Source organism: Rousettus aegyptiacus, unplaced genomic scaffold, assembly GCF_014176215.1.
Source record: "Rousettus aegyptiacus isolate mRouAeg1 unplaced genomic scaffold, mRouAeg1.p scaffold_m13_p_2, whole genome shotgun sequence".
NCBI classification, from domain to species: Eukaryota; Metazoa; Chordata; class Mammalia; order Chiroptera; family Pteropodidae; genus Rousettus; species Rousettus aegyptiacus.
The window spans coordinates 49,689,989-49,716,048 of record NW_023416295.1 but is presented as its reverse complement, the minus strand read 5'-3'; the positions used below and the strand labels follow the sequence as shown (position 1 = coordinate 49,716,048).

Here is a 26,060-nt window from a genome sequence, read left to right as displayed (position 1 = left end):
ACTAAAGGAATTATTTTAGAAAACCCTTTGCAAAATGTGTCAAAAGCCTTTAAAATGTTTCCTTCTTCAACCAGTGTTCCTCATCTGAACCATAGAACATGGAAAATAATTTGAGTGACTATTTCTCAGTTTTCGCAAGGATGGTAGTGAGCAATACCACTCTAGAGGCAGAGAGGAAATGGTGACTCATTGCATACAATGGATGCCTTAGGACATTGGGCTTCTCTTCTAGAAACCCTGTTGAAAAACACAATTTCCTTTCTATAAATCTATTTTGAGAAAATACCTGGAAAATAAATACAGATTTCTGCTCAAAATGCATTAAAAGTAAAAGGGAGAAAACAATCCAAATAGCCAACATTTAGGGGGATGACTAAATGAATCTATGCATTCTATGCACTCCTACACAATAGACTGTTAATTAAAATGATGTTTGTGACTAACGGCCTGGGAAATTGCTTATGTGTAATGTTAAGTGAAAAAGAAAAGATATAAATTTAAGCAATTTGATAGATAACTAGAAAGATAAAATCATTTGTACACACATACCTAGACAGACTGAAATATAGCAAAAAGTTAACAGCTGTCATCTCTGAGTAGAAGAATTATAAACGATTTAAAAATTTTTTTGTTGCCCTTTATGGCCCTACGGCACTATCTTAAAGCTCGTTAAAATTTGGATTCCAGAATGCCTCCCTAGACCAGGTACATCACAGAAGCTCTGAATGATTTTAGGAAGGGGTCTGGATAATTGCTAGGTATACTAAAGTTTGAGAGTTTCTGCTCTAGAATAGCATGATCTTTCTTTGATCAGTTTTATGAAGGCAATTTAGATGAAAACGGAGTCCCTCCAAGCTCTTCAGTTAGTATAACCTGGAAGGCCAGGACAGCAGGAACTGAAAAGAATGAATGAACACTATCAATTATCATGATGCCTGGGCCCCAGATGGGCTCTAAATCTGCTGTTTCTTGATAACTATGACCACACTTTCTTGATATGTGCTTTTGTGAAAGCTTAGGAGGATAGTTTTAGGTCCTCCAGAGTATCTTGCTTTTCTATCACTTATTTTACATAAAAAGAGAAAGATAATAGCAATAATTCATTAAGTGAGATACGGATTTTCCTCTTGCACAGTGGAATTTATCTCAGCCTCTTTCTATGAGCAAACATAGATCATTTTAATGATTTCCATAAAATGCAATTAGAATCTGTTAAACATTATTATCTCCACCAAAGGACACTGGCTATTCTAGTCTCAGATTGATGCTAGCTGCTCAGCACTTGTCACAGTAAAAAAGCAGCTGCCCACTAGGGATGCAATGTGTTCCTAAACCAGGCTTTTATTTTCTCTCCTTTGCTCTTGGTGCTAAACTAGAATAGCTGCTTTCTAAATCTTTTTCCATGCTGTAAAGGCTCTTTCTTCTGAAGACTGTCCTACTTGAGATCCAAACCACTGAGCAAAATTTGTTCTTTATACATTTGTTAGGCGGCATATGGTTTCCGCCCTTTGAATAAGCAGTACATTTGACAGGCTACTCATCTCTATCTTTAATCCTGTATCTGGGAGGCAGAGAGCACTCAGCCACATTCAAATAGCTGGTGCCTGCGATTTTGGAGAAAGACTCAGGAGACCAACACCAGAAACAAAGGCATTTGGCTCCTACAGAGTCACAAAAATTGTTCAGGTTCTGACTCCACAAAGAAGGTGGCCACGAGGAGCAGAGCTCCAAGTTTTCTAATTCGAATGTCAGGACATGTGGAACAGAAATGAAATTTGCATGTGACTAACACAGGTGTTCATAGTTACTACATGCATTTAATAGCAGCGTTAAAGTGACTATAAACCTACAAACAGAATGTGATATAAACTTACAGGAAATATTATTCAGCCTTAAAAAGGAAGGAAATTCTCATGCTACAAGGGTGAACCTTGAAAACTAATGCTAAATAAAATAAACCAGAAACAAAAGGACAAATATTGTATGATTCCTTTTATATGAAAGGAATTCATAGAAGACAGAAAATAGAATGGTGGTTTCCAGAGGGGCTGGGGAGAAGGGAATTAGGAGTTATTGTTTAATGCGTACAGAATTCAGTTTTCAAGATGAAAAGTTCTCAAAATAGATGAAGGTGATGGTCGCACAAATATACATATATATATTTAATGACACTGAACTGTACACTTAAAAATGGTTATAATGATAAATTTCATGTTTTGTGAATTTTACCACAATTAGTAAACAAATTGAAAAAATTTTAAATGACTATATATCATAGATGAAATAGTGACTGAATGTGAATGCAGTTTACTCACAGGAATATAAAGAAACACAATACTGGATCTGGCCAGGGGACCCTGCTGGTGTGCCAGGAGAGGTAGGATGGGAGAAGCCGAAGATCTTTGTGGTTTCTCCACCCCTACTCTACCCAAAGGCCTTGAGATTTAATCCCTCCTTCTTATTTCCTATGGCAATGTTAACCACCAATATGCCCAATACTTTCTTCATGAAAAACTATTTATTGCACACATGCAATGGAGTGGGATGGTAGATACAGGAGAAACCAGTCTGGCCTCTGGATTAAGAAAGAACATACTTACAAAAACAGGATGAGGAGTATATTGTTTTTGGACACCTGCCACGTCTGTCAAAGCCGAAGTCCTCTGCGCACATACCCAGCAGCCTCCTACTGCCCCCATATGGCCTGGGAATCCTTTGCATACTCCACCTGACCCAGCCTTCTCACACAACGCCTAGTTGGTGAACTTGGAACGCCCTCCACACAATCAGTAAGCAACTCAGCTAGCAATGCGTGGCAAGAGTCTAATATCTAACTTTTTCTTAAATGTTAATGGCTAACAAAGCAAATATGACCACCCTCACTTTCTAATTTACCCTTCCTAGATAAAAGTTATGAAACTCTAAGAGTGGAATTCTTGTCATTTTGTACAAAATGGGGAAGCTGTGTTCCCACCTTCAAACAGTAGTCTTTGACTCCCCAGGTCTAATTTTAGGCTAGATTTATTAATTGATCAGAATTTGGGTTTCTGCTCTTATCAAATAAATAGTTTTCTGAAGCAGAGAATTTGTATCCCATCATCTTTGCCTTTGAAGAGGCTAGCAGAATGCCTTGTATGCAGTGTTTACAATTCTAGAAATATTTAGTGTCTGTCTGCATTTCCAAGATATGGACATGGGTTCCACTGGGCTTTACTCTATTTCTCTAGAATTCACAAATGCCTTTCAAAAGAGTCCTTCTCTCTCCTTTCTTTGTGAATATCAGGTAATCCATGGCATCTACTATATGCCTTTTCGGCCAAAAAGGCCTAGAGAAAGTGTGTGAGTTAAATCAATTCTAATGGATGATAAATAGGACAGACATTAAATCCCATTCCTATCCTGGGAATCTCCCCTCCCCTCCCTGCCTCTTCCCCACCACCACCACCAGTTTGGATATGATGTGATCAAGAGGCACAAACATGACAATTTGCTCAGACTTTCTTCGTATGCAGTGTTCAATGGGTACTTCACTTTTGCACAACTGGCTGATCTTACCTCATTTTCCATCCTTTACAGAGCATCCTGGAGCTGGAGAAGGAAAGAATTCAACTTTTACGCAACAACTTAAACCAGTACACCCAACATATTTCTGTTTTTGGCCAAACCCTGACTACGGTGAGTAGTAAAGATCTTTCCATGTCTGGTGTGCATAACAAGAGCTGGCCGGAAACATGTCTTCAGTAAACTTATTCTGTTGTCCTTGGCATTGCAGTGCCATGCACAGATACACTGTGCCATCAGCAAGATAGATGTCGACAAAGATATCCAGGCTCTAATAGAAGGAACTGCTATTTCATCCACAGAAAATAAATCTGAGTTCCTATTAACTGATTACTTTGTAAGTATGAAATGGAAGAATGTTCCATTAATGGGGATTCTTAGTCATGTACTGAAGGATTAAATTAAAAAAAAAAATGAGAGCAATTGTAAAGGAAATGTCTTGTTTTTTAAAAAAAATATTGATTTTTTTCATGATCCATATGAATAAAACAAAACAGTGTGGCTTACAAACTAGGCAATAGATACATGTCTTTGGTCTTCTCTGGAAGGGCTGAAGGTCAAACAGGGTTTTCAACTGAACCTTAATACTCAGTCTTTTATGAGAGTAATGTCAAGCAGACATGTTTTATGACTTATAAATAGTAACTGTGTATCATATTGGTTGTCTTTTGCTGTATAACGTATTACCCACAAATTTAATGACTTAAAGCAAACGCTCACTATATCAGTTTCTGGTCACCAGGAATCCAGATATGGCATAGCTGGGTGCCTCTGAGTGCCTCACAAAACTGCAATCAAGGTGTCAGCCAGGACTGCAGACATCTCAAGGCTGTACTTGGAGACGAACCCCTTCTAAGCTTACTCATATGGCTGATGGCAGGGCTTTGGTCCTGGCTGACTGCTGGCTGGAGATGTCAGTTCCTTGCCATGTAGGTCTCTCCTTATGGTAGCATACAATATGTCAGCCTACTCCCCGCAAAACTAGTGATATAACAGAGACAGAAACAGAGTGCCCAAGTCGGAAGCACTGTCTTTTATAAGCTAAACTCAGAAGTGACATCTCATCACATTCTATTTGTTAGAAGCGAGTCAGTAAGCCCATACTCAAATAGAGGGGATTCCGAAAAGACATGAATCCCAGGAGGTGAGAATCATTATCGGCATCTTCATTGTCCTTTCCTTTGAAAAACTTGGAGCAAATTACAGAAGCTTATTTTGAGGGCATTTGGGTGATGCTGCTATGACGTTTGTGTTAAAAACTGATCAGTGTCTCTGGTCAGAGCCCAGGCATCTTGTTTCTTTGCTATCTTGGGGTAAATTCTTTGTCTTCTGAATTCCTGACACTTCTTCCCTGGGCCCTCTGCTATATTTCACTCAGACTTTCAAGGCCCACATTGGTGGCTTATCACTCTCGGTATATAAAACCAGCCCACTGGTCATGTCTGCCTAGAGGATTAAAATTGTAGCCAAACATCCCAGGACCCTCCACTCAGGGAACAAGAGACGAAGAAAGAGAGAAAGGCAGTTAGATTTGGGCACAGCAGTGAATCCAACTGCTGAGAAAGTCACCAGCTTTTCACCTCTCCACCTCCCAAACAGTAGTTAAGTGGCCAGCTATTTTTTTAACTGTATCTTTTTATTTTTTCCTTACCCTAGCAAAGGCAAAGCAAATTAGCAATAACAAAACAGAAACAAAGGTAGAGATGGGAGTGAAAAGGAAGATGTGATTACAATAAGAAAGTGTTTTCTTTCTGTTTCTTTCAAATAGTGTAGGTGATCCCTGAAATGAGAAAATGTGGAATAAAATATATCTGATACTTTCTTAAAAGGATAACAAAAATGTCCCTATAGACCAACCTGTCAGTAAAACCAGAGTCATTCTTGAAAATTTAACTAGGCTTCCATTGAACTGTAAGGAGGCAGCGACAATGGTTTATCTTTAATTGATGTACCCATGGGAATTTTTGGTTTCTATAAAACTGCAGTCACCAGAACTAATGACTAAATATCTGTTGTATAAAAGAATGAACTCTATTTCCAAGTGGGTGAATAAAGTTTTCTTAATATCCTTAAAGCAAAACACCCCCGAAGTTTGACATGATAGTAATAGCAGTAAGTGTAGAGAGGCTTTTATCTAGTGGTATGAACATTATATAGACAAGGGGTAAGAGCGGAGAATTATCTGAATGCAAATATTGAAGGACTTGTGACCAGTGTGAAAATATTTGCAAGGTCATTACAAAGGTCATGTTCAAAAGATTATGTCTGCAGTTTTATATGCCTCCTCCAGTACTGATCTTCTTTCAAACAAATCTTTGGAAGAGAAGGAGAAATTTAAGAAAGTTAAAGGATGGTAGTGTACACCATCCTCAAGTTAATCTAGTAGTGATCTAGAGATACATTTTTAAAAAATGGATGTCCCCAAACAGACCAAATGAAGTCTTAGGTGTGGGAGTCAGATTACGATGTGCATTCCTCCAATAAGGAAGGACTGAGAATTGGAGTTAGGCATCCTCACTGGTTGCCTAAAGCTCCCTTGTCGGGGTGACATTAGCTTGGGCCTCAGCCATGACCAGACATGTAAGGAGTAGAGTCTGGAAGAGAACTGGATTCCCAGGAGCTGGGTTTCCCTAGTAATCACTTATAAGCTGTTTCATCTTGGGCCTTCATTTGTTTCTCTGTTGCAGGTAAAAGGGGAAAATAAAACCAATCTCAGAGTTGTAAGAATCACATGTAATAAAAAATAGGAAGAAACTTGTTAAATATATAATATACACTACGTGAATAAAATAATTTTATGCATTATATTTTCATAAAGGCTATTCACTCTGCTCTAAGTCCTCAGTTTTCCCTTCTTCATGACAATCTATCTAAAGCTAACCTTCCACCAACATTCAGCTTCCCAGTTTTTCTCCTTTCTTATCAGACAAGTCCTGACTCCACTTCTATCTTCAGTCTTTAGTTTCCCCTCTTTTTCCACAGGTTTCTGTCCCTCTGCTATACTCATGCTCACCTGCCTCCCAACCTGACCTTAACGTTCTAAATTTTTTTTCATTCAAGCCTTGACATATGTGTGTGGAGGCTCAGATATTAATGGTTTCTCACAGCCTATGTGGTAAAACCTCTACTTCAGGCCAAAATCTGTTCTAAACTACTCAGACATTTTTCGCACTACGTTTACTCAAGCAACTGGTCTATTTATTGTTCCTGATACATTTCACACAGTCCTTCCTTCATCCTTTGTTTATGCCAATTCCCCTTTTTGGGATACCCTTTGTCCTTCTTCTTCTTCAGTGAAAAATCTTAGTTAAGTTTTCTAGCCTCCTTAAGGCTTTTGTGCCCGAGTCCCTGCCCTTGCTGAGCCACACATTTCTGTCTGCACTGTTTATAAATGAAGGTGGCTTTGAGTTTCTAGGTCACACTAGGCTTCAAGGCCTAACTAAATCATAAACCCATCATGGGAAGAGCATTTCTGTTTCAGTTCATGTGTTCCCAATAGCCACCAACACAGAACACAACAAACATTCCACTCCTGAAGCAGTTCTAACTTCAGGCACACACATGATACTACATTTGGACCATTGAAGGACTCAAACTTGAATAAAGAACTACGAGGATACAACAAATAGACTTACTTATCAAGAAACCATGAAATAGTTATAGTAAGGTTCATTCTCCAAAAATAATTTGTCCTATTAAAGAAAGTGTTCAGTCATGCACTTATAAGTTGTAAACAAGATACTTTCTTATTAAGTCTAGAAAAGGTAGAATGACATATATAAAAACCAAAGGTTACCTGTTTTTGCTTTTGTTTTTACTTTTTTTCTTCCATCAAGTTAACATTAAATATAATCAGTAAAAGTCTCAGTGGAACTAGGAATGACAAGTCTTTCTTTTTCCTTCTGAAATTGTTAAACATCCCTTTTTTCCCTAAAGGAAGAAGACCTTAACAATGCAATGAGTAAAGAGCGACAAGAGTCTTCAATAAAATCAAAACTGTTGAGACTACAAAGAGATATTGAAAAAGCCTCAAAAGACCAGGAAGGTGTGTAATTCTTTGTGTGGGTGGCCTGATAAGGGAAAGCATTTTCATTTAGAGTTAGGGTAATTCTGCTTTTGCTGACTGAGGCGAGGATCATCTCATTTAAAGAATCATATGTCAAACCTAATTTGTGTCAGTGAAGAAAAATAAAAAAGAAGAAAGGAGAGAGCAAAAAAAAAAAAAATTAAAATGACGTTTTGGTCTGTCTGTGAGAGTTTTAAAAGTACTATACCACCATTTCAAGAAACGTAGCATCCTACTGTGTTTCTGAAATTGCCTGGAATAAGGGACAATTTGTTTGGTTTAAAACATAGTAAACTTTAGTTTTTTGAGGAACCTCCATACTGTTTTCCATAGTGGCTGTATCAATTTGCAATCCCACTAGCAGTGTAGGAGGATTCCTTCTTCTCCACGTCCTCGCCAACATTTGTTATTACTTGTCCTGTTGATTATAGCTATTCTAACAGGTGTGAGATGGTATCTCTCTGTGGCTTTGATTTGCATTTCCCTAATAGCTAGCGATGTCAAGCATCTTTTCATGTTTGTTGGCCATTTGTATGTCTTCTTGGGAGAAGTGTCTGTTCGGGTCGTCTGCTCATTTTTTGATGGGATCATTTGGTTTTTTGCTGTTACTGAGTTGTATGAGTTCTTTGTATAATTTGGATATTAGGGCCTTATCAGAGGCATTGCTTGCATATATTTTCCCATTTGGATGGTTTGCAAAATAAGCCAGACAGAAAAAGTTGAAAATCACATGATATAACTTAGACATGGAATATAAACCTACAAACAACAAGCAAACAGGACAAACAAACAGAGACTCATGGACATGGACAATAGACTAGTGGTTACCAGAGGGTAAGGGGGTGGGGGTAGGGGGCAAGTAGATGGGGTTAAAGGGGTCAAATAAATGGTGACAAAAAGAAATCTAGCTATGGGAGGTGAATACGCAATGTAAATATATATGCTTTACAGTTAAAACGTTTAGCTGAAACTTACCGGATTTCATTAACCAATGTCACCATAAAAAAAACAATTAATTAATTTAAAATAATATAGTAAACCTGTGCACAGGGCTTTTGGTTTTCTTGTTAGTTTCCTTTTAACTGACCCTCTAAACAATGTGAGAACCATTCACATTAAATCTATACTTAGAAGTGAGGCAGGTGGGCCTGTGAAGCAACTCTAAAGTGATACAGGTAATGCAAGTGACTCCTCACCTGTGATTCTGATACATACAGCTTATTTCATGTGAACCAAAGCAAGGTGTTGCAGTCTAATACCGGACAGGAGATCCAAGAGAGCAAAAGTGTTTGCAAATGTAAATAGCGTATTGAGAGAGAGCCTAATACCGAAGTAAATATTAGGAATCCACCATGGAATAGGTCAGCGAGGAGGATTCACAAGCTCACCTTGAAAATAACAGTCAACTCTTTAAGCACCAACAAACATTTCTCGCAATTTAAAAAGGAAAGTAAAGGTCACTCATTCAGTAAAATTAAGTAACAACTACCTACAGAAACAGCCCCAGGCATTTAGGAAATCCTTCTGGGCTCAGGCTCCCACAGAGTGTGACCTTCTCTCAGCTGTGTCTCACTAGGAGTGGACAAACTGTGACTGAGAACACGATTTCATTTTCAGGCCTGGAACGAATGATGAAAGCATACTCCAGCAACACCTCCTCCTCAGACCCTGAGAGCCAGAAAACCACAGCAGCCTTAATGGATGAGGTAAATATTTGCAGAGTGAAGTTTCCTAGATTTAATGATGAAAGAGTTATTTTTAGAATGCTTGTTTTCTGTCCCATTTGACCTCTGTTTGCCTTTCCTTCCTCATGACAGAGAACAATTTAGTCAGAGAACTTGTATGGTTAGGTCCTTGGCAAGTAGTTTGAGGGATCTGGAAAAATCCAACTACTTAGAAACATTTGTGTTAGTATCCTCCCAGGAAAAGAATTGTGCTAAAATAGAATTTTCCAAAATAGTATCATTCTTCAGGGTCTGGAAACCATGTGTACTTTAACCCAGTTAAGAAACGTGACCGAAAACACAGGTTCTGCATTCAAGAAAGGCCTGCATTTGGATCTAGCTCTGCCGTTTACAGGAACCTGGGATAACTTTAGTTTTCTTATCTGTGAAATTGGGGTATTGGTACCTATCTCAAAAGATTTTTGTGAGGATGAATTGTTACTTAGAAAATAAATATTATTTTTATGCTAGCACAGTGTATAGAAGACAGCTGAAAAACTGGTCATTATTATTAAAATGCTGTTTTCCATCCATTCCTCGACTAACATCAGGGTCTTCTGAGAAGAACAGGAGGCTGGAAATAAGTGGAGTTTGATGGACAAGGTGACAACTTTGGAGGAACCCACATTAAAAAGGCAGTTAGCAAAGTCTTGTGAATTTCATATAAGAATAAAAACAAACAGATACTATTACCTATGTGTGCAAGACATGGTTTTTTTTCTAGGATTAAAGTAAGAGGAAGTTTATGGGTTGTCTTTTCTGAGAAAAATTCAGGAAGAGATAAAATTTTTTTGACAATGTTTTGAAGGAAACAGGAAACCGGACACGTTTTCTTTACCTGGAATATAACTGAACTAATTCTCTCCTGAGTAAGTAATGAATAATTCTGTCCAAATAAACAATTTCAGTAGTTGTTTGGTGAAGATAGGTGCAACCAGACATAGTTTATCTTTTTTTTTTTTTTTTTAGCACGGGCTTCCTTTAGTGTGGTGCTGTAACAAACCTAACACTTGTGAAAAGAAAGGCCTGAATTCTGTTCACTTGCAAACAGAGGTCTAACATACTTGCAGTGACACATGGCTACAATGTTTACAAAATTATAAAACAGACTCTAGGGCATTTTCTGTGGCCACACAAAATGTTTAGTTAACTAATTTGATGCCTGTAATATTTACCAAAATAAAGTCATGTGGAGCATTTTAAGATAGTGTTGTTATAAATTTATTTCTTTGATTGTTCCTGCACAGAACTGTCATTGTCGTTACCGGCATAGAACATGTATTAGAATCAGCTGGGTACACAACTGGACTGATTCACACAGTGGGGGATGCAAGGTGGGAGAGGATCTGACCCTTGAATTCATGGTGTTTATGATCTAGTGAAGAAACAAATACGAACCTTCAAATAGTAGATGCCAAATATCCTTGTAACTTTGTTATACATCTGTTGGAGGGAAACTTCTGATATCAATAGATTTCCTGTTACCCAGGAAAGGTTTCTTGCAGTAAGACACTGTGTTTTATTTAAGCTCTTTGTAATTTACTCTCTCTTGGTCATCAAAGTGCCATATTTGAGGCAAAAATGTTGGCGAGGCATGTTTTATGAGAAACTGCTGTGGATTTTGTCTTCAGATACCAGGAGTGCCACACAAAAGAATGAGACTTTTTCTATTATGCTCTCAAATGCAGACGAGGCCTAATGGTAGAAAGTATGGGAGGCACTTTTGATTTCATCCTAAGTGAGCCTGTCCCACAATGCAGTGGATTGATCCAAGGGTTAGAGACCTTCCTCAATGATAGGAAGTGTTTGATCCATGGCTGTGATCCCCTGACAGGAATGTTAGAGTTGGGAATCCCCATGCTGGAGGCATGGAAAAGGGAGAGGCGATGGTGAGGAGATGGGATAATCAGGCCTCCCTTTACAATGCTTCGATTCTGGTATTTGATTTACACTGCTGAACACGGCCTGACAAAGAAGTCATTATAAAATTTCTAGTTCAAGGTCAAATAGAGAACAAGAAAAGCCTAGAGGTATATATTGAGCTTCATTCTTTATTTTTATAATCAAATATTGTTTCCTAGAATATTGTTTCCAGTTTCCAGAAGTGTTACTGAGAACTTTCTGGGTAATATAAAACCTTACCTCTTCAAAAGAAAACAATAAACATTTAAAACAAACAAACAAACAAAACCCTGCCTTGCATCATTTTAGTTTGATTACATTGATGAGATCAATTCTGTTCATAGTGTTGAGAACCTATGCTTCAATTGCTTTTCCTTAAAGGCCCTCCAAAAGTCTACCTTTTGTAATCAATATTTATCATTCCCTTTCTCATTCCTCAGCAGAAAATCGAAGCTATTTATTGCCACAAAATACCGAAATATTTCTACCAAGGTTTCTGGTTTATCCTGTTTACAAATGTTCAGAATGAGACACACTCAACAACTAAGGCTTTCCCCTAGGAAAAGAGTCTGTTTTTTCCTCTCCTCAGCATTTTCTGTGTATATCTGATAGGAATTGAATGTGTACTTTTCCAGACCTCTTTGTCATTTTGGAAATTATCCCAATATCCTTTACCCATACAGTTGTGCCTCATGTTCTAGAAATTTACTCACATGGCCAAATGATGTATCCACAGATCAATCTGAAACTAAACCTTTTGCAAGCAAACTCCTATAAACTGTCATCAGTGTTAGCAGAACTTGAGCAAAGACCTCAACCCAGCCATCCCTATAGTAACTCCATCTTCAAATGGAAAGAAAAGGTAAAATTTTAAGAAGTTAGTTATAATTTCTTAATTGAGCTTGCTGGGTGGAGTGGCTTATAGTATCGTCAGTTCAAAAAAGTTATCGTGAATTATATATGTCGTATGTCCCAAATCCCAACTGCAGAATTTTAAGGTAAATTCGTTTGTATTCCTTTTGAGTAGAATAACAAACGCTAAACACAACTGAATATATTCTTCATATACTTAATATTTAAACTTAAAAATACTTTGGATTCCTTCTTGTTCCTCTTCAAAACTTAACTTTATCCTTTGAATGTGCTTTGATAGTAAAATTTCTATTAAATTGAAATTTTAGTATTCATACCAACCTAAATTATAAAGTTTTGTGATATGCATTAGTCTTATCCATTTAACATACTACACAACATAGATAATGCACAAGCATAATTTTTTAAATTCACACACGTGTATTTTTCCAGTGTATTTTTGAGCACTTGAATATACATGGATAATGATTGCTTGTAGTTGTTTCCATTCCCTATCAGAAGGGGGAGCTGTAACCATCTTGTTGTGATGAAGGGTTGGTTTTCTTTCTAAGAGACGCAGGAGCTCAAAATGGTCTCAATCATTTAGACAGTCATGATAATTCATTTACATTAAAGCCAATTAAAGTTGAATTTGTAGAAGCAATGCTGTGAATGTTACTGTTTGGCCTAGGTACAGGTCAGAATTGCAAACAAGCTATAAAATATGGTAGCTATCTAATTCTAAAAATATTAAGGCTTCAGAAATGAGAAAGATCTATCACAGGGTTGAGAAATGTATTTAGCACTTTATTTATAATCTACTCCAACAAATTGAAAAATAAATTCCTGGAGAAAACAGCTACAGAAGAATTACTTTTCATGAATACTTAATGATGGCAGTGTTGTTAAAAATGACTTTTTTTTTTTTTTTAACTATATGAACAGCAGCAGACACATAGTTATGTAAAAATATCTCGGCCTTTTCTGACGAAGATATCGGAATATGCTGTGAGCGGGGCATCTACTGGTGGGCAGAGCAATCCAAGTTCTTCATCTCCAGGTAATCTCACACCCAGAATAATTTGAGGCTGAGTCCTATTGGTAAAACATATTACTGCATTCCATTTTCAGAGCAACATTGATATATATTTATATACATTGGCTCAGATAAATTAACATTTCAATTAAAACTGATTAACATGTAATCCAAAAGGTGGGAAGGAGTCAAGAAGAGTGGAGGGCTTGGAAAAAAATTTTATAATATGAGAAGGTACCTCAGATGACTGGCTCCATGTTATTCAGACAGTCTGCAATTTGTTGTGCACACAATCACCCCTAAGCCACAGCGAAGAGCTCTATTTCCATAGCCTCCTCCAAATTTCTATAGAAATCCTGTCCTTTCTGTGAGAAACATGGCTTTATCAGCTACCTAACTTTAGTCATTTGTCCATTCACACACTAATACCTTTTACCTTTCAACACACATGTGCACACGCGCACATATGTTATCATCGCTTATAGTCCAACTATAGTTACTATAACCTTGACTTTCTAGTTTCTTGATTAAAATTTGGCAGAAAAAAAAGTTTCAATAAAACCCAGGACATTATGGTCTACATGGTATATTAAAGACTCACTGTTGCATTTTTTGAGAAATAGTTTCATAAGTACCTTGAAATGATGGTGAGAAGCACATGCTCCAAATGTCCCCTATCTATATATGAATGATGTATGTTTTCCAAAACACAGACTAGCTAACTGATGCTCAATTCATGTGGGAAGCAAATAATGTTCAATTCTCATCTTTATTCTTATTATTACAATAGCTTTTCTCTCCAGGCTTATTATTTTCCGTATTATGATTTAGTTGCTTATTATATAATATACACAGTCCATACACATAGTAGTTAAGTCATATATAGTAACTGAATCAAGGAAAGCTTAGTATATAAAATCACAAACTGTTCTTTTGAGAAGACTTCAATATATTTAAGCTCTGCACCGCACTGCTAAATAACTAAGGAACTTCCCATTGTATTCCTCTCGCCTACTGACACAGCACTGGTAATTATAATTTGATTCAACTTTCAGCGTCCGGTGCAGCCCAATATGGCAACTGTCTTTGCAAGGCTTTGTATCCTTTTCAAGCCAGGCAAGATGATGAATTGAATTTGGAAAGAGGTAAGAATCATTCTCAAATGTTTAATCGCCTTCCCTATTGAAATATTTAACTTGAGTAAAACTCCTGTAGTACAGCAATGGTAGATGCACAGTAGCCTTAAAAGTTACTACCATGTCAAATCAGTTCAGGTTTATAATCACCCTTCTTAGAAGATAAAGATAAAACACATAAAAAATAGAGCTCACGTAATAAATATAGCTAACATTTATCCAGTGTTTACTATGTGCTAGACATTGTTACAAGCACATTGTCCAATTCAATATCCATAAAACCCTTTAGGGTAAGCATTGTTATTTAGTCCCGCTTCATTACTGAGGAGACTGAGGCATATAAAGGTTAAATACTTTGGCTAAAGTCACGGGCAGTGGCTCTGCAGGATTCTAACTTAGAAACCCAGAGTCATGCTTAACCACAGTGTTTCACTGGAGTAGAATGTCAGTAATAAAAAGTCATTAGAGATGTGGCCCAACCTTTTCCTTTTTCAGGAAGCTAACCATGCAGGAATGTGAGGTAACTTCCTCTCATGGCTTAGTGTAAGAGTATGTTCTGGAACCCAGGTCACAGGACTCCTGACTTAATTTTTCTCCACTTATCTCTCAGGGAGGTGATTAGGACCAGTCTAAGGAAACAGACCTTTTTCTTTGCATCACATATTTTTGTTTAACATGGAAAGAAATCACATAATAGATTACATACACTTCAACATTATAAAACAAGAAAAAGTCACCAGACTCAACTTTCTTTGTATATCCAGGTAGCAACCACATTTGGATGTTAAAACTAAGACAGAGATCTAGAAATGAGAAGGTCAATGAGAAAGAGTTGTGTCATAAGAGGAAGCTCTTATCCATGAGCAGGACATGGCGCCCAGAGCCAAGGGAAGGTCAAAATGGATTTTGCAGCCAAACGATAGGGACATCACATATTTGCTACTGGTTAGTGGGTGCCTCCTTTTTAGTTTGCCGATCAGATTTCTACCGGCAATTACTTTTCCTTCTAACTCGGAAATAAAGACAAGGAAAAAAGGAAATAAAAAGTAGACCTTCTTTTTGATTTTTCTTAAATTGATGTTACTTTTTTAAACGTTTTAAGTGTTACACAAGTCTGGGGGTACCTCCAGCAGAAAGCAGGTAAATAAAATTCACATATAGTAAATAACACATCTCTCAACTGCCATTTAGAACCAGGGTCCTGAGTTTGTGTTACATGGTTACACAATAAATTGATCATCTTGTTTGTCTTTAGTTTTTTGCTGGTTGTATAGCCTACTTATACTTCCTATCCTTAGTAGGTTCTTTAAATGAAATGAGACATCGGAGGTTTAGGGAAGCTGGCAATAGGATTTTAAATTATTCATTAGAATTCTGCTAGTAGATTGTGTAAATCTGCTTACCTGAGAAAACTCATTCCAGGGAAAACTTATGGGGTTAACAGTCTCCATTGGTTTAAGAAGAAAATTACTGGGGAAAAGGATAAAAGAAAGACTGAAAAATTACCTCAGAGTGATGCTCAAGATAAAGTAGCTTTCGGATACGAAAGGAAGTGGATATTTTCACTTTGGTATACAGAAAATAGCCAGAGAGAATGGACTACCTCTCAAAAGAGAATGACTTAGAGGATTTGGGGTACTAGGTTCAGCTTTAGGCTTATTCATATCATAATAGTATTTTTTTAAAAAATAGAAAATTAGAGAAAAGCCATATATCTCATAGGAGCTCTATTTATTTGAATCATGGCTTTTAAAAAGTCTTATCTTCAAATCGATATTTTATTATCTAAATTTTGAATGAGGAGTTATATTTCTGTGCAGAGCTATGAGGTGGAACTTTGAACTGTGAAACTGGAGCATATAATGAAGAGACGTTGTCTTGATTTAAAGAAATGTCTGGTAGTTGAAACTCATAGCAGTCAACATACCAAACTCTCTCAGCCACCAGTATGAGAAACCCTTAAAATACAGACATCAAGAAAGATTTGGGCAACAACCTATCAGCTATATCTAAACTGAGCCAGCCAACATGAAAAGGACATATATTCCAACATGATTCTGTTTTTCATCAAGCTGTTTTATGGCATAACTTGGCTGTACATTATCGTATTCTTTTTAATATTCTCTGCATTATGCCTGCTTTATACAGAGGTGGTAAATAAATTCTGCTTCAACTGAATCACATGCAGAAAACAATGCTACCAAGTAACTCCTTGAAAGCAGAATCTCTCAACAACAGTCTTACCAATTGGGCTCAGTCGGGCACAGAGACTCATTTGTCTAACTAAATGTACATTTTCACAGGTGATATTGTAACTGTACACATGAAAAATGAAGGATGGTGGTTTGGATCTTTAAATGGAAAAAAAGGCCATTTTCCTGCTGCTTATGTGGAGGAGCTCCCGTCAAACGCTGGGTACACAGGCATAAAACAAGATTCTCAACGCACTGCCTTACAGGCGCTATAAACTGTACAATGTAATGCAAATAAAGATAAAAGCTGTGATCTTTACAAGTTTATCTTTCTAAGTCTGTGATGGTGCCCTACCTACAGGTCACAAAACTTTGCACTCTTGGTTATTTTTTGAAACAGAATCAGAAGATAGAGGGTGGAGGGGGGAAGGAAAGAGGTCCCTTGGCTCCTGGGGTTTTCGAATTCTGAGAGACCCTGGAGATGATCCAGTAAAGAGAGAGAGAGAGAGAGAGAGAGAGAGAGAGAGAGAGAGAGAGAGAGAGAGAGAGAGAGAAGAGCACTAGAGAGAGGAGGACAGAGGTGGGGAGGGAGGGAAAGAGAAACCAGGGTGGGTTTAGCCACCTGTCTTGAAGCCAATTGATTTTTTGGTAGCACAGCAGATTCTAGGGCTCAAATGTCCTTTTTCTCTGGACTTGGGTGGCAACAGGCCACAACTGGCTTATGAGGGGTGAAGAGAGCCTAGGAGATGCCATTTTTATTGATGATCTGAACACTGAAGGTTGGCAGATTCAGGAGGAAGCATTTCTGGAGCTCCTCTAGACATGTTCTAAGATGCTCCACTGCCCTCTCACGTGAGATAGATTAAGACCAAGAAGGAGAGCTGGGCAGAGACAGGCAGGCAGGACACCAGTGACATAGACCTGAGTTAGGAGATTGTAGAAGAAAGGGTGAGGAGCTGAGGCCAAGCGTTTGCGTGATCAGAAGAGGGGGTGGTGGACGAGAGGTCCAGATACTAGATGGATGACTTCAAGGTAGAATGGAGTTCCAATTCGAGCCAGTGACCTTCTGAGGTAGTGACTTCTTATATACCTTCTGACCTTTGAGTGAGGTCAAGTGTGAGCCAGACATGGCTGGGGATCTGAGAACAAGATCAAGGCAGATAGGAAAAGGTCGGAAAGGAGACAGTACCTAAAATTTTGTGCTTCCTTGCTCATTTGGAAACCACACACCAATTCATTAGCCAGGAATTCAGCACTTCCAGCTATGTCATTATGAAATGAATGCCCTAAGCCACTTCTCCTTGAGAGGAGCTTTAAATATTGTCTCTCCTTTGGAAGGAAAGTTTTGGAAACACACATTCACTACCAAAAGGAATATTTAGTTAAAAGGAGATGTATGCTACTTTCTTAAATGCCCTATAATGGGAAAAAGGTTGGGAATGAGAGTGAGTAGTTCCAAAATTTTCTCGAGGAAAACAATTTAGAATGGAGAGAAGTGGTACAGCAGCATCTTTCAGAAAATGGCCTAAGTTCGCCTGGAGATCACACACTCCATTAAATGGAAGGTCATGGTGTTGATAGAAACATCTGGGCATGTTTACATTTGTGCGAAATAGAGAATCTGGCATTAAAGGAGTAATTAAAATCCATTCCATTACTCTTCTGCCTCCTACTTCTTTTTTTTTTTTCAAGTTTATCTGACTGTATTTTTGAGAAGGAATTTTTCAAACCAAGGTACATATATTTTTATACTACGCACCATTATACTCCTATAGGATATAACTAACACATAGAGATATTTATAGATACAGATATCAGACCTGAAGGAGCTCAAGTAAAATTTGTTGTGAGACATGACTTATAGACTAGAAGAACCGGTAAGAAGTTTTAATGTCATTCTTAATGGTGTATTAGTGACAACTTTCATCTGCGTGCAGAGTGCATGAATAATAGGCCATTAGACCATGAACAGAGATTTTGAATTTATATTTCCTTTTCATCTTATTTCTTTCCATTAAGCCTTGATGGATAAAAAATTATGTAGCAACTGACCACAGCCTACACTGTATCATTTGTATAGAGAAACTAATGATAATGGTAGTTGGATCCTGAAACTCTTTGAAAATAGTTTTCAAAAAAGAGACCTCTCTTTCTTCATAAATCAGTTTTACTTTGTAAAAACATAAATGGTTTTCCTATTTTGAAATGTTGCTCCAAATTATTTTTGCAGTTGTGATATGTAATTTTTAAACTTCAAAGAAATGCTACAGTCTTAAACTAGATAAAACACAAATATAGTTAGGTATAACACCTTTTATCTCGAATGTCTTTTTAGTAGGGCAAGAATTATCTGGTGGGACAGATGAGGATGTACTCCTTAGACTTCTGTAAAATATAAATACATATAGTGAAGATTAATTATGTGCCCAAGTCTTCCATATAGAATAAAATAATTTTTAATATTAATACTTTTAAACTCATAATTGGGCTTTCATAATTATACTCCACTAAGCAGTTTCACGTGTCAGGAAGTTTTTAGCAACACTGATGACCTGAAATACAGGCACTGGAGGCCTCAGCCAAATTTTCATTTAAACACCAGAAGGCATTATCTAATTTCTCCTAGGTAGAGATATATCTATCACTCTATCAACCCGAAGATCTATTAATTTCATTTTTTTTGCATTTCTAGCTACCCATAATGATATTTGTAGTGAATATTAAGATTCACTCTGATTTATCAAAAAGTAATAAAATATTCAATTTGGGGTAAATTTTATTATGCGGTATTATAAGGCTTTTAACCGATTTATAATTTGAGCATAGTCTAACTTTTTCTCTCCTTCCAAGAAAAAAATCCCTCTCTCACAAAGTCTTGATTGCCTTAGGGGTGGGGGAGGTAATCAGCCTGATTTGGAGCAAGAGGAGTGCATTAGAATCAAAATAACAAATCCTATTGTCATTTGTAATGTTGCATAGGAAGAACAGTATATAACCCAGGGAAGGTGGACCTGGGGCATGGGGCATGAGAAGGTGGGACTCGAAATTGAACCAGGGTGTGAGGACAAAGCAGAGAAGAGCAGAAACCTTCTGTAGAGAGAATGCAGCTACATGGATAGAGCTACATGGATGGAGTGTCAGAGATTCCTGTATGCTGGGATCCAGAGTAGAGGAGCAGCAACAGGGACAGGAGTGAGAAATTAGTGGAGAGAATCCAGGTTGCGCTTATGCAGATGGATGCTCAGCTCCAGGAAGTGACATGTGGATGCCTGCAGCCAGGGAAATCTTCGTAGTTTGCCCAGTGGGTACTAACCTGATCAGGAGTCACAGGAATGTTGAAGAAAGTACTCCCTAAGGTGGGAGTAAATAGACTTGCACAGAATTAGAGCAAAAACCCTTTCTCAACCAAGGAGTGGAAGCAAATTGAAATGGCTAAAGAGAGACCTTGGTTCTAAGGCTCCGGACTAATGATAGAGATCTTTAGGGGAGTCACACCAGAGACTGATTAGAAAGGATTAGGGCCAGACTAGCCAGGTATATGAGGTAGCAAATGTATTACCTACTGATCTCAGTTTCATCCGGTTTGCGAATCAAGTTTTCCTTACACAGGAACAAATGGTATGTGCTTACTCCAGTGGTTCACCAAGTAGAGGTCTGAGCCAGATTTTCACCTGGGCCAGCAGTGCCTGTATAACCTTGTACTATGTTAGAAATGCAAATTATCAGCCTCCAATTTACACTCAGTCAGAGACACAGCCATCTTGGTTTAACAAGCACTCAAGGTGACTAACCCAAGTTTACTCTTGAGAACCACTGGCTTACTTGAATGAATCCTGAGAATATTGTCTAAACTACAGCAGACACACAGGGAAGAAGCACTGTTGGAGAAAGTGGAGAAAAAAACATACATTTGGGAAGCTGGCACTAAAAAAGGAATGTCCCCTCCTTTTAATCCAGTAAGTTTTTTAAGATGAATGGTATTGGAGACCTCGCTGGAATCTTTCCCCATCATGGAGGCTGCTCTAGCTAAAGGCCACTTTTCTTGTTTTTCATGCTCCTTATTGGCCCAGGGAAGAAGGAATATTTTGGCCTACATTATACTCCCTCAAAAAAATAATCTTTTTTCTCAGCCACTTACTAGATAATTTCTTTGGCAAAAGAAAGCGTGGAATGGGCCATACCTTGATATTAGAAAATGAGAAGCTAACAGCTTTCCTTCCTCAGTCCATTCCACTCCCCACCCTGCCCCTTGGCTCTCATCTTCCCATTCTCTCCCTTCTTCTCTGACCCTCTCCATTCTCTGATTTAGCTTCTCAGCCTACAATTGGTCATGTGAAGAAACAGATCATCTACAATTTAGGAGAGAGGAAGAAAAAAGCACCCATGTTTACCTAGAATCTAAACTCTATTCTCCATTTTTGATTTACTGTTAACACAACCAATGCTGTTCTCCATTTGGCTCCCCGAGTCTAATCTTTCAAGCAAGGGAAGCAACCACAAATACCTTCAGAGGGAAGGGAGGTAAAATTAATGAATGAAATAGGTTAAATGTCACACTTTAGGAAAAGCAATAGGGATGGGCTGAATTGGAGAAAACATGCCCCACCTAAAGGTGTTTAAATAGTATATAATATTCAGTTTTAGATAAATTTTATTATAGAGTATGAGTCTTGAAATATTGTGCTCTAAACTTGTAGTCCAAGATGTTATGATCTCCGCTCTCTTATAAATTAGCATTCTTCTACCTCTATAATTCTCGAAGGTGTTCTAATATACTTATCAGAATGTTTGATTGACCAGAACATTTTAAACCACACTAGATAAGCTGAATTTGCTGAAATAAACCATAGGATTGTACTGAGGTTCATGACCAAATTTTATTCCCCATGAAAAAATGCTTTGGAATTTAATTTCATTCCTATTTTTTTTTTAAGATCATACTAAATTTTTCTTTTAGACTGATTAATGAATAGCTGCAGCGTACAAAGTTTAGACTCCTAGAATCTTAGAGACAGGGAGCAATTTCAGAGTTTATATGGCCAAATAAATCTATTCGGTCACTCATCTAGTTACATATTTCCTCACTAAACATTTTAGTGTGGAGCTATGTACCAGATAGTGGGTTAATGATAAAGATTCAAAAAAATACATAAACTTGGTCAACCCTCAAAGAGTTCACAATCTAGTGGAAAAGATAAAAATGAAAACAAAATATTGCAATACAATGTAAAATAGTTTACATGTACAGTATCATGGTTGAATTGGATTATTTTCCATTTTTTAAAAGCTTTCTTGTATATATAATTTACATACAATAAAACTACCCTTTTAAATACAGCTTATTGAGTTTGATAAACATATAGTCGGCAATGACCACTACTTGTGTTAATCAAATGTTAAAACTTTCAGCACACCAGTTTCCTCTTTGCGGTCAATCCCTGCTCCCAGCCCTAACCCTAGGCAACCACTGACCTGCATTCTGAAGTATACTTCTACTTTTCTAACTTGTTTTATCTTGCCATTTTTTCCTCCCACCAGCCTGATCAACAAAAAATAATACTGCAAGTTTGAGAAACAACCAGAGTGCAGTATGGTCAGCTGAGAAAACCGATGCTCAAAAAAGTTAAATGACTTGTCCAAGATCATGGGTCAATTTTAACAGAGCAGAGACCGAAACATATTCTATTTCTCACATCTGTCCACAATACCAAGTTCATGCTGAAACTTTTCACAAACCAAGTTAGAGTATCTAAGGTTTACCATTATTCATATCACATTCATTTAAATCTTATAAATTCTTATAAAACTCTATTAAGCAGGGTAAAATAAGTTCTTCTTTGAGGTTTTTCCATTCATGAGACCTTATCCTCAGCTTCTACTTCCAGCTTACCTACTTGCTGAGGTAAGGAGAGAACGTGTGCCTAAACTCTAGACATTCTTCACATCAGTTGGCACTACACATTGTTCATACTTCCATCGCAATATATTTAACAATACCAAGAAAGGAACTGATTTTAAATAGATGGTATATTCTCCAGTTTAGTTACTTAACTGATGCACTTTTTCTACTTAGATGAAACACGTCTTTATTCAGAAAGAATCTGATTAAGTCATTGTCATTCAGTCAAGAATTGCCTTTAGAACCATCTTTATCTTGTACAAATTACTAAACTCAGCAACACATCTGCAGGTATTATTAGACAAGTCAGCCCCTTTTCAAAGGTGTGATTTTAACTTCCCAGTAATTTTCTAATGAGCTTAAATAATGTGTTAAACACTAACAAATATTTATTAAGCTTCTACTATGTGCCAGACACTATGTTGAGTGATAGCCAAATAGGCAATTTGCTGTCATGGTACACAAATTAAAACATAATTGTCTCTGTATAAAAATTTTCCAAATTGGAAGAGAAGCAACACTTTCTAATCCTCATTAGCCTGAAAATTGAAACTTCAAATCCATTAATCGGACACTTTAGCAGATTTTGCATTGATTCATTTTTTAAAATTAAACAATTAGTGACTTGATTTAATTTTAGAGTTCTCATTGTTCCACTTTATTACAAAATGTGGCCTAGAGTAGTCAATTCCATTTGACTTCCATTTCAATCAGTTTTACTACTTGTACATATTTTTTCTGTTTAAGAAAATCTCATCTTTGTACCTTATGCTTTAGGAAGATTTTCAATGCTTAAAATTGTTATTTTTACAACATAATATCCTAAATGAAATGTATAAAGAGAATATGTTTAATAGGATAGTCTGGTTTGCCTTTCATGTGTATTCTAATCATTCAAGATATATCAACTTTAAAATTTAAGCTAATATATTGATAATATCAGTTCCAGAATCTTCCTAGGTTGGCACATAATAAACCTCAAAAATTAAGGTCTCTATATTTGATTAAACAGATACTTAGGCATAAATCAAAAGCACCTCCCCCCATCCACCGTTTCCATAATACCTGGGTCGATGATGACCACACCCCTAGAAACTTCTCAGTGAGCTACATGGGGTCTAAAGACCAAGTACTCTGCTCATTGCTTACCTGAGATCTGCAGCTCTATCGTCATCTTAGTGAGGCTTTTTCTAAGGACCCAGACAAAACATAATCCCTTGTTTTCAACAGTTTACCACTTTTACCCCTTAATCATTGTACTTCTATAAAAACACAAAAGCTAAATTATAGAAGTTCAAATTTGTTTAGAATCTTTAAGAACTTTGTCTTTATACTTTCCCTTCAATACTGCATAGCAAGGCATAAGGTGCAGTCCAGGTAAGGCTCCTGGGTTTGAACTCCAGCTCTAACATTTACCAATTGTGTGACTTGAAGTCACTTAAACTCTCCATACCTTGGATTCCTTATCTATAGAACAAAGTTATGCATAATATCTACCTCAAAAGTTGTTAATGGAATGTAAAGGAGTAAATATATGTAAAAGGCTTAGAACAGTGCTGGACACATAGGCCTAAAAAATATTAACTATTATTCTAAGGTGGCTATCCCTAACTACTTTCCATTTTGGAATGAATTGACTTCCTAGCTGAGAAAACCAATCACTATAAAATTCCATGGTTTAAGGTCCTTTGGTAGGATAGTAAATTTTTCTTTCTCTGACTTTGGATACCAGCAGCAAAGCCAGTGACTTCCTGCTGCATGGTCTTCTCAGATCTTGCTCCACCCCCAACCCCAGTTAAAATGAAGAACTGCTGTTCTTGAGGAGAAATAGACCCTAAGTGAGGAGCTCCCCATTTCTTCTCTCATCACAAATCTTTATTTCTCTAACTTGTAGGTGAAATCCTTGAGAATTTCTTCCTAAGGCAAGTCATGTCAATGCATTTTCACAGTATGGTTCAAAACAGAAAATCAAGAGTTTGTGTTATGAGACATGGTCTTTCTCTAGTTTCAATGAATGAAAAGCTTTTCTTAAGTTTTATGTTTCTTTCATGTGGATATATTTCAAGCAGGAAATTCAGTAAATACATACTCACTGTTTTAGCCATCTGCTGCAACATTTTGTAACAAACATCTAGTCTCTTTCCCTTTCGGAAGCTATAACATCTCCACTCTTAGCTCAAGCTATAAAGGTTAATCTACCTCCACACAAGGGTTTCATAAAGGAATCTAGTCTAATCCAAAGCATGTTCTTTATCCCCCTGGTCATTAGTGATTGGCCCAGGGACTGAGATGGGCTTGAACTTGCTGAGGTCTACCACATGGAGCCTCAGTCCAAGGAAGAAAAAAACAAAACAAAACAAAACAAAACAAAACAAAACAAAACAAAGGTTTTGATATGGTTTTATGTATTTAAATGTAGGTATATAAAAAAAATTAAGGCCAAATGTGAAGATCTGCATAGGATAATTGGGTAGTTTTTCTCACTGTACTCCATTAAAATACTTCCTAAAAGCTGGTCTGCACCTGGGGGTGAGTCAGTGAACATTCCCACCAGTCCACAGAATTCTCCTCAGATAAATTCTACTGCTATATGAACAAAGCCCTGAGCCAAGTCTGAGGCACGAATGGCAAATGAGGGAGAGTGCTTCTGAAACTCCCTTGTTACTCTAACCAGCCAGCCAGCCTAAAATGTTCCCAAGATTTCCAGAATCTGGAAATTTTCCATGGCTTTTCAGGTGTATCCAAGATATCCTGCAGCAGTATTATGTGGCTTCCATTATAGCCAGCATACCTAAAGACAACCAATTTCACAAGGAAAGGATGATGACAAAACAAAATCCTAAAATGAGTTGACATTCGAACTCACCTGTGTTGACTACACTGTCAAGATGGCAAACTTACATCCAGATCACAATCAAACAGTATAAATATTACAAAATGGACATTGGTTCTAAGTGTTCTATATTTAGATTTTCAAAAATATAACTTTTTGAATATCTTAGAATACTGCCAACCTCTTTCTGATATAAAGGTTTGTCCTTTAACTATAGATCCCTCTTGGTGTGAGATAAAAATGTTCTTTCCTTTATATTAGGATGATAGTAGATGGTACTTATTTAGAGGTGTTTATCTTACTAAGTACATTTCAAAATTTGCCAACCCTAGGTTAAGGCCACTCTCCTAACTTTTTAATATTATCAGTCCAAAGCTTGGAAAGAACTGAGATACAGTGCTGGTTGTACAAATTCCCATTCACAGGCTAGCCATACACTACCCATGCCTGCCATTAAAAATGTTATTTTAAACATATAAAATGTATTTATTATATATTACATATTACATTATATATATACATATTAGTAGAATTTACCTAAGAATATATATGTATATATATTGTTGACCTTTGACAACTACAGGGGTTAGGGGCTCCAATCCCAACACAGTTGAAAATCATATAATTTAAATCAGCCTTCTGTATATAGATTCCCAACGGCGGGTTGAAAATACTATTTTTCATCCATGCTTGGTTGAAACCACAGATGTGAAACCCAGGGATATAGATGACTAACTGTATATTTACTGGAAAAAATCGACATATAAGTGGACCTGCGCAGTTCAAATCCATGTTGTTCACGGGTCAACTGCATGTGTGTATACATATTATCTTTCATTAAAAAAAAAAACAAAAAACA

The 26,060-nt window shown here is 37.1% G+C and overlaps 1 protein-coding gene across 4 annotated transcripts in view; it reads left to right on the top strand.

The window, feature by feature from the left end:
* Positions 1-16,965, top strand: part of NOSTRIN (nitric oxide synthase trafficking) — a 49,578-nt gene extending 32,613 nt beyond the window's left edge. Inside the window, exons 9-16 of one of the 4 annotated variants that reach the window (XM_016165423.2) lie at positions 3,577-3,675; positions 3,773-3,898; positions 7,498-7,606; positions 9,245-9,333; positions 11,990-12,115; positions 13,054-13,165; positions 14,197-14,286; positions 16,581-16,965. In XM_016165423.2, coding sequence (XP_016020909.1) covers positions 3,577-3,675; positions 3,773-3,898; positions 7,498-7,606; positions 9,245-9,333; positions 11,990-12,115; positions 13,054-13,165; positions 14,197-14,286; positions 16,581-16,744 — 915 coding nt within the window. In that variant the 3' untranslated portion in view covers positions 16,745-16,965. Of the gene's footprint in view, positions 1-3,576; positions 3,676-3,772; positions 3,899-7,497; positions 7,607-9,244; positions 9,334-11,989; positions 12,116-13,050; positions 13,166-14,196; positions 14,287-16,580 lie in introns of all 4 variants that reach the window. The other 3 variants (XM_016165422.2, XM_016165425.2, XM_016165424.2) reach the window with 3 other exon arrangements.
* The last annotated feature ends 9,095 nt before the right edge of the window (positions 16,966-26,060 follow it).